Source organism: Eschscholzia californica, unplaced genomic scaffold (assembly GCF_041429995.1).
Source record: "Eschscholzia californica isolate CP2 unplaced genomic scaffold, dmEscCali1.0.p SCAF_114, whole genome shotgun sequence".
NCBI classification, from domain to species: Eukaryota; Viridiplantae; Streptophyta; class Magnoliopsida; order Ranunculales; family Papaveraceae; genus Eschscholzia; species Eschscholzia californica.
Window position 1 is genome coordinate 1 of NW_028238215.1, and position 10,000 is coordinate 10,000.

A 10,000-nucleotide genomic window follows, 5' to 3' on the forward strand; every position below is an offset into this window, starting at 1 on the left:
TGTATCATAAATCTTTACTGAATGTGACATTGGATCTATCCATTTTTTGAACGTCATAAATTTTCGATCTAGTCAAATAATAACTGAATCAGATATTGTAGACACCAGACGAATCAATGATTTACCAGAATTGTTTTCTAATAAATCGACTTCTGGATCTGCTCATGAGAGAGGGCCAAGATACTTTGATTTATTACGTTTTAGCAAACATGGTCGTATCTTTGTTTATGCCGTACATGATGCTAATTTGAATTAGTGAATTTTTTTTCGTTATTTGTATGATTAACACATTAATATAATTAGCATTATTTATTCAACAAATTCGATTGATTGATACGAGTTGATTTTCTATTACGATGAATTGACGAAACAATAGCTGGTCCAATAGCTGCTTCAGCGGCGGCAATAGCTATAACAAAAATCGAGAAAATGTCGCCTTTTAATTGGCGACTATCAAATAAATCAGAAAATGTTACGAAATTTATATTAACGGCATTCAGTATAAGCTCAAGACACATAAGTGCTCTAACCATATTTCTACTTGTGATCAATCCATAAATACCGATAGAAAATAAATAGGCACTCAAAACAAGTTCATGTTCAAGCATCATTAAACAAATCCTCATCAATCTGGATTCATTTCATTTCAATATGAACAACAATTAAGCCTTGGTCGGTTTGATTGACTCGAATATAACAAGTACAAAACAAAGAAAGATACTGGTATTAGATTTATAATTATAGGTATTTATTACTGACGCGCCATAGCAATTGCACCTATCAAGGAAACTAAAAGAATTATAGAAATGAGTTCAAATGGAAGAAAAAAATCTGTTGATAAATGAATCCCAATTTGTTGACCATTAGTTATCAAATCCTGTTCCAAAATTTGGTTTGATCTTGTAGTCCAAATAATCCCGTACCACGACGTATCTAGGATAGTAGTAATTAGTGAAACAAAAATACTTGTACAAACCAGTGAAGTTACTCCATCTCCAACGGTCCAAAGATGGAAATCATTGTAATATTCTGAGTCATTCATGAACATCACAGCGAATATGATTAAGACATTTATGGCTCCCACATAAATAAGGAGCTGCGCAGCAGCTACAAAATGGGAATTCGATGGAATATGAAATAAGGATATACAAACAAGAACCAATCCCAATGAAAAGGCAGAAAAAATGGTATTGGTAAGTAATACCACTCCTAGACCCCCTAATATAAGACCCGATCCCAAAAATACTAAAAGAAAATCATGTATTGGTCCAGTTAAATCCATTATATGTAAAAAGAGATAAATAAGTTGAAATGTTTCATAATCTTATTGACCAAATCAGAAAAAAAAAAAAAAACAAAAGAAGTTACCCCGTTTTTTAGGATAAGTTACTTATTGAATTTCATCCTATATGGGGTGTGAGTTGGTGTAGATAGAGTTATTAATTCCATTTATCTATCCGAAAGAGTCCGAAAGAGTCGTTCGAAATTCGATATTATTCTATTTTATAGATTACTTATACATTTATAGATTTCGAAATAATCACGGATATGTGAATGGATTTTGAATCCAAAGCAAACCGTCATTCTCATCAATCAAGAGTTCGGATTTTTAGTTATTCATCGAGTAAAATAAAAGAAGCTTCGCTCTTTTAGCTTTAGATCAAAACGGAATCTTAGTAATCGGTAATCGTTCTTGAATCAAAGGGTTTCCCCGTGGCTGTTTTTATTTGAGTAGAGTTCATAATGGTTTGGATTGTGTAATCTTCAATTACTGTCATTGGTAACCGACCCAAAGCTATTTGATTATAATTCAATTCGTGACGATCATAAGTAGAAAGTTCATATTCTTCAGTCATTGATAAACAGTTTGTTGGACAATACTCAACGCAGTTACCACAAAATATACAGATTCCGAAATCAATACTATAGTTAAGCAATCGTTTTTTTCGAATATCGGTTTCTAATTTCCAATCAACAACGGGTAGATCTATAGGGCAGACACGAACACATACTTCACAAGCAATGCATTTATCAAATTCAAAGTGAATTCGACCACGGAAACGCTCTGATGTGATCAATTTTTCATAAGGATATTGAATAGTTACGGGTAAACGATTCGTGTGGGATAAGGTAATCATGAAACTTTGACCGATATACCTTGCAGCTCTTACTGTTTGTTGACCATAATCCATGAACCCAGTTACCATAGGGAACATATGGCGAATTTCTATGAATAATTTGCTGTTTCTTTCTCTTGTTTGAGAGAAGTTATAAATCGGGAATAGAATCTCGTATGCCCTTATAGTGAAAGGAGTTGGAAAGAAGTTGTCAATAATAGATTACCTAGAGAAATAGGTAAAAGAAATTTCCACCCAAGATTTAATAGTTGGTCCATTCTCATCCTAGGTAAAGTCCATCTTGTTGTAATAGGAATGAACAGGAACAAATAAGCTTTAGCTAATGTAATAAAAATACCAATTGTCATTCCAAAAACCCCACCCACTTCGTTTATTCCGAAAAGCTCAGGAATAAATATGTACGGAACAGAGAAATTCCAACCACCTAAGTAAAGAACTGTTACAAATAATGAAGAAACTAGGAGATTTAGATAGGAAGCAACGTAAAATAAACCAAATTTGATACCTGAATATTCGGTTTGATAACCTGCTACTAATTCTTCTTCTGCTTCTGGTAAATCAAAAGGTAATCTCTCACATTCTGCTAGGGAAGAAATTAGAAAAACTGTAAACCCTATAGGTTGACGCCACAAATTCCACCCCCAAAAACCATATTTTGACTGCGCCTCGACTATATCAACTGTACTTGAACTGTTAGATAATCATAGTCGGTGATAACATCACTGCTTTCATCGCTATTCCAGAACCGTACATGATACTTCAGCCTCATACGGCTCCTCGATGGCCATAAATAAATCTAAGGACTGATTCAGTATTATCCCGATATGTTAGTAGGGTAGATAGAGTAAAGATGCATCGAAGAGCCCCAAATTAGACCAATGCAATTCCGTCTGCTATAATACCAAAAAAATGCTTCCGAATTGATCTTATCCTTTATAATTTAAAATTTCTATTTTTCTTTGTTCAGTAATAAAATTACTTAATCCTTTAATAAAATACTCCTTGGATCAACAATAGATATTTCGACCCATTTATTTCGATTACGAAAAAAAGAATTAGACATTAGCTCATGAATCATGATAAGAACTCTACCTGTCTATCTCTATGAATATGGATAGAGAAAAGAAAGAATAGAAAATATTTCGTATTTTTCATTTTCTTATTGCAATTCTATTTCTTTCGTTCCTATTCTTCTTTCTCAGAAAAAGAGAGGAGGGCTCTAAAAATAAAGGATTACTTCGTTCCTGATAGTTATTTCTTTAACTAGTGGATAGGAGCATACTCGGGATCGGGATCGTGGGGAAGTACTGCTTGATCATTTCTACCAACTTAAAGCCCCCATTAGGATTCCGTTTATTTTATGCAGAAATACCCATTTGGATAACTTACATTATCTCCATTACTAATCCTTTGTGTATTTTGGTGTTCCTAACCGTCCACTCATTTTTGCTTGATCCCCGGTATGGCAATACATACAACCGTTAAAACTCCATCCAGTTGATCTTTTCTACCCGCTTCAAATCATGATGACTAATCAACCAATCTTGGGGTAATTTATACTGTTTATTTCCGCTGAACTCTTGTACATAGGGAATGAGACTTAATCTTTTTACTGCAAATTTAGAAGCAGTTTTCTTTCACTCATATAACTATCTGGTTTAGGTCATCACCCCGAATGATGAATAAAAAACGGAAGATCTTTATTCCCTACATTCAACTTCTTTCCTAGAAAGAAATAGGTAAAAGTACATGTCCCAACGAATCGCACGTAGAGATATTGATAACACACATGGAGTTAATGGTATTTCATAACTAATGGATTGAGCAGCAGCTCGGAGACCACCTAAAAAGGAATATTTATTATTCGATCCATATCCTGACATAAGAAGTCCAATAGGAGCAATACTTGAAATGGAAATCCATAAAAAAACACCTATACTAAGATCGGCTAGAACAAGGCGATATCCAAAAGGAATTACTGAATAACTTAGTAAAATTGATATGACTGCTATAGAGGGCCCTAGACTGAATAAACGAATATCTCCTCTAGAGGGGAGAAGATCCTCTTTGAAAAGTAGTTTGGTCCCATCCGCTAGAGCTTGAAGAATTCCCAAAGGGCCCGCGTATTCAGGTCCAATACGTTGTTGTATACCTGCGGATATTTTTCTTTCTAACCACACAATTACTAGTATCCCTATTGTGATTCCCAATACAGGAGTAAAAATAGGGACAAGCAACCATATGAGCCCATAAAACTCTTTTAAGGATTCCAATCTGGAAAAAGAATTGATAGCCTGCACTTCTGTCATATCAATTATCATTTTAACGATCAACTTCTCCCATAATGATATCTATACTACCTAGTATCGTCATAATATCAGCCAATTTCATTCTTTTAACTAGCTGAGGAAGAATTTGCAAATTGATAAAACCCGGCGGACGAATTTTCCATCTCCAGGGAAAAACACTCTGATCTCCTATCAGATAAATTCCCAATTCGCCTTTTGGGGCTTCCACTCTCACATAAAGTTCTTGTTTCGACAATTCAAAAGTAGGAGAGGGTTTTTTACTAATGAATCGATATTCAAAATCATTCCAGTCGGAATCCCTTGCTCTATCAAAGCGTCGGACTTCTAAATTCTCATAGGGTCCCCCCGGAATTCCTTCCAGAGCTTGTTGAATAATTTTTATGGATTCTGTCATTTCACTGATTCGGACTAAATAACGAGCTAATGAATCTCCCTCTTTCTGCCATTGCACTTCCCAATCAAATTCGTCGTAACACTCATAATGATCAACTTTACGAAGATCCCATTGGATTCCGGAAGCTCGTAGCATTGGTCCTGATAAACCCCAATTTATTGCTTCCTCTCCTCCAACAACACCCACTCCTTCAACTCGTTCCAAAAAAATGGGATTGCGCGTAATAAGCTTTTGATATTCAGCAACCCCTGTTAAAAAATAATCACAGAAATCCAAACATTTATCTATCCAGCCATAAGGTAGATCAGCAGCTACGCCTCCGATACGGAAATAATTATGCATCATTCGCATACCTGTGGCAGCTTCGAATAGATCATATATCAATTCTCTCTCTCTGAAAATATAGAAGAAAGGAGTCTGCGCACCGATATCCGCCATAAAAGGGCCGAGCCATAACAAATGAGAAGCTATACGACTCAGTTCCAGCATAATGACTCTGATATAGCGGGCTCTTTTAGGGACTTGAATATTTCCCAACCGTTCTGGTCCATTTACCGTTATTGCCTCGGTAAACATAGTAGCTAAATAATCCCAACGCGTTACATAAGGTAAATATTGTATAATTGTTCGGTTTTCCGCAATTTTTTCCATCCCTCTGTGTAAATAACCCAATATGGGTTCACAGTCAATAACATCTTCACCATCTAGAGTAATGATCAGTCGAAGAACGCCATGCATTGATGGGTGGTGAGGGCCCATATTGACTATCATGAGGTCTTTTCTTGTAGCTGGTACAGTCATATGTTTTTTCCCCGATTCATTATTCCATGAATTGCTGAAAACGAAATGAAGTTCATCAAAATTCAAGATCTAATAAAATCAAATAATTAAAAATGAATTTTCAAATTAACTTAACGAGTTTTTGGCTCCCGAATATTCAACTGACCAATTAATTCTTTATAACGTATTCTATTTTTCTTTGACAAATAAGCCAGCAACCGTTGACGTTTTCCCAGAGTTTTCCGTAGACCTCTCTGAGATAAATAGTCTTTTTTGTGCAATTCCAAATGTGAAGTAAGTCTCCGTATTTTATTGGTGAAGCTGAATACTTGAAATTCAACAGACCCCTTGTTTTCGTTTTCTTCTTTTGCTTCTTGCGAAATAACCGAGATTAATGAATTTTTTACCATAAAAATAATTCTTCTACCCCCCTTTTTTCTTTCTTTTATACAGATATCAGATATGGAGTTTATCGATCAGTAAAAATAATGCTAGTCATTTTAATCTGGTATACACAATACTATGAATTTATTCATATACTATTACTATCTTTTCTATCAAATTTCATTAATCAATTTGCAATTTGATTCGGATATAGATACATAAAGTATAGCCCCTCACCCCCCCCAAAAAAATATAAAAAATGAGACCTAAGATTAAGAAGATTCTTAGGTCATTGAATCAGTATCATGTATCAGTAATGTAAATATAATACAACACGTGTGTATATCTGTTTGCCTTCATATACCATCCTAGATATGACACATTATATATAGGTAATTTATCATCAACTTATTCTCAATCGTGGATACATATATATCCTTGACATACTGAAACGGCTTCCATTACTGGTATCAAACCAATAGCGATTCATACAAGCTAAATCTTCTAATCGATAATTTGGCCAAAGAAATAATTTCAATTTAATGAATTTATTTGGATCTCTATCAAGATGCTTGCTCTCATCCAAAAATGGACCGCAGTTCCTTATGCTGTTCTCATTGCAAAATACTTTATTTCTATCCACAACATTAATATTCTCCGAATTTAAACAAATTCGAATTCGCAATTCTCTACGATGTCTAGGAGATGAAATATTTTCAGGAACAAGAAACTCATAATGATTTTCATCTCTATTTCCAAGGACCCCTTCATGTCTTTGTTTTGTAATGGATTCATCAAAAAAATTCTTATCAACATTTCCTTTTGCTCGGCATTTTCGATTAGTTTGGTCTTTACTCTTATGGACCAGTGAAATAGTTATAGTTTGATACATAATAAATTGCCCATCCCATTTTATAGCCAGGCGAACTGGTTCGAGAATCAATATTCCTTTTTTGATCAATTTTGTAAGAGTTAGACCCCTTTGAATCAGCATTATATCCAGACTCATTTCTCCTCTTTGAATAGAGGATATAGCAATTTTCTTTGGATTTTTCAGTCTAAGCAGGAGACAATATACCTTAATATTATTGATTATTTTTTGATTCAAAGGCTCATCCCATCTCAATTGAAAAAGCAAATATCTTTTCAATAAGAAATCTAGTTCCGCTTCCGTATTGCTCTTGGATTGCTTTTTCTTTCTACGCTTTTTAATGTCTGATCCACCATAATCGTCTTTATCCTCTTTTTGTTGGTTTGGTAGATCTGATCCAAGATCTTCTTGGACTGACTGCTCTTTTTCTTTTTTATTTTCTAATTCAAGATATTTTTTTTCATTAGATGATATATGAAGATCTTTTTTTTCTTTTCCGTTGATGTTTTTATTTTCACTAGTGGTTTGATTTCCATTAAAATGGAAAAGAAGTAATTTGATTGGTATGATCCATGGTTTAATCCTATATGCATCATAAAGCCCCAAAAATTCTGGGAAGAACCAAAGTTCCAGATTTGATATGGGACGATTTAGTATTTCTTCATTCATTCCCATCCAGTCAAAAAATGTTTTTTTTTTGTTGGATAGCTTGATTTGTTTATGAATCGCGAGATAAGAAAGGTCTTTCTTATCAATTTGATTAATTATTGGATAATAATGAGTTACGGTCTTAGTACTTTTATTAATGTTGGTTCCAGTATCCATATTGGTCCAGGCCTCAATATCGATCTTCTTTCTAAGACAAAAATAAATGATTCTACAATCAAAATATTTTCTATCGGGATTTTTATCCGTATCAATAATAAAATCTTCTCCCGGATAATCACTAATAGCTATATCTCCCGGCACATAATCAAATTCGGGTTTATATGTGTTGTACTTATAGGGAATTTCTTGAATCTTGTTTATTTGTAACGGCACTCCAGAAATATATGAATCCTTCCTTTCTTCATAATTAATATATTTATGTGATAAAAGATCATATCTGTATTGTTTTTTCAATTTGTCTTCTTTTTGACTCGGTAATGAATCCATGACATAATCATTTTTTTTCTCAGAATTAATTAATTGGTTTTTTTCATATGAATACAATTTTGTTGAGGCTTTCTTTGGATTTGGAACCGTACGACTTTGATTGACTCTATTTCGCCATTTTTTCAGCACTAATGGAGACGATGTAGTCTGAGCTAAATCATATTGATAGTGGTAATGACTACTTAACCAGTTTTTCCATTCATTCATTCCCGAATTCCGAAGTTTCTTATGCCTTGATTCAAAATCAAATGTTCCTTGTGTTCCAAAAAAATCCTTTATTCTATCCTTAAGAAAACGAGATATTCCGTGATATTGAAGTACAGACCTCAAGTGATATTTGTTAATAACTTTGGTTTGTGATAATTTATAAAAAACATATGCCTGTGACAAGGAAAATAGGCCAGAAAAATTCTGGGAATGCTTATTTCTAATATTAGAAATAGAAAGTGGCTTTTTTATAGTCGAAATAAAAAAAATTCTATTTTCATTTGTTTCATCAATTCCGTTTTCATTTGTTTCATCAATTCCGTTTTCATTTGTTTCATCATTGTAACTGTATTTATCAAAATTTTTTATTTTTAAGTCAAGGAAAGGTTGTACCTTGATCCTGGGAATATTAATAAGATATAAAAAGGTATCCATGTATATCTTTTCAATCAAAAATTGGAAAAAATGGTGCCGTTTACGTATTAATCTAGTACTTCCTCTTTTTAATTTTAATCTCTGCCAAAAGTTTTTTGGCGATTCTAATCTTTTATCATCATAACTTCTATCATTAGAACTAATATTTATATCTGGGATTCTCCATTTTTTTTTCTTGTCATTTGTTATTTTTTCGATTTGATTTCTGATTGTACTTGTCCTATCGGACAGATCCTTCATTTTTTTTTCTGTCAGTGAATAATTTGTCCAATCCATTGATTTAATTCGACTGGACGCGTCATGAATAATCTGATTTTTTATTATAGAATTTTTTCCATTTTGATTTTCACTCAATTTATATACTTTTCTCAATCCAAATAAGAGAATTGGGTTTACTTTTACAAGCTCTTTCATTATTCTTTTTATAAATAAACCTATTTTTATAATCCATCGTGCTTGTTCTTCCGAGCCCTTTATAAACCCCCTTTTTTTTTCTTTTAAAACTAGAAAAAAATTATTTTTCGTTTTTCTAATTTTTTTTTCAAGTTCTTTAGAAATGGGTTCAAAAAAGGAAGGTCGTTTTCGGGGAGAACCAAACGGGAATTCAGTTTCCATTCCCCAGACTGTTAAAAAACAAAAATTTTCTTTTTTTTCTTTCTTTTTTTTCATTGGATCTCTATGGTGGGATCGTAACTTAGAACTGTGCCAAGGTTTCAAACAGAAAGGAAATAGTATCTTTATCTGAATACCGTCTGTTAACCAGTTTTTTGGAAATTCTGTTTCGGATAATTGAACACCATTATAGGTACATTTAACATGCATTTCTCTACGCCACCCCCTCAAATCCTCATACCACTCGGGGAATTGAAATAATAACATACGGCCGATGTTTTTGGCTATTATCAATGAAGGCAATACAATATATTTCCTAAGAATTGAGTGGGTTACTAACATAGAGCCCCTTATTGCTTGAGCAAATATAATAGTATCCCAGCTTTCCGCTATTGCTATCCGCTCATTTTCCTCTTTTTTTTCCTTATTTTTGTTTTCACTTTTTTCGATCTCTTCCTCCTCAGAATCTGAAGTTTTGAATTCTGTGCTTTTCATCATCCAATTCCTAAAAATGAGATTCAACATTCTAGATGTATATGTATCAAAAGAAAAAAAAAGAGTTTTGTCTATTCTGTCAAAAAAAAGTGGGGAATGCACATTTATTTGAGACAGTTCCCAAGTCACTGTTTTACGTCTTTGAGCACGCATGGATCCTTTGATTAGATCTCGACGAAAATCCGATTTTTGCGAATAACGTAGTAAAGCTACCTCTTCT

General features: G+C 33.5%; 1 protein-coding gene across 1 annotated transcript; it reads right to left on the minus strand.

The window, feature by feature from the left end:
* Nucleotides 1-1,720: 1,720 nt before the first annotated feature.
* On the minus strand, nt 1,721-6,729 carry LOC147562401 (NAD(P)H-quinone oxidoreductase subunit H, chloroplastic). Its single transcript, XM_086657398.1, has 2 exons — nt 3,907-6,729; nt 1,721-2,838 (listed from the first exon to the last, which is right to left on the minus strand). Exon 1 carries the CDS (start codon nt 5,640-5,642, stop codon nt 4,461-4,463), a length of 1,182 nt encoding a protein of 393 aa, XP_086513524.1. The 5' UTR covers nt 5,643-6,729; the 3' UTR covers nt 1,721-2,838; nt 3,907-4,460.
* Nucleotides 6,730-10,000: the final 3,271 nt, after the last annotated feature.

Coding starts and splice junctions, on each gene's coding strand:
- LOC147562401 (XM_086657398.1), bottom strand. CDS start 5,642: ATGACTGTACCAGCTACAAGAAAAGACCTCATGATAGTCAATATGGGC.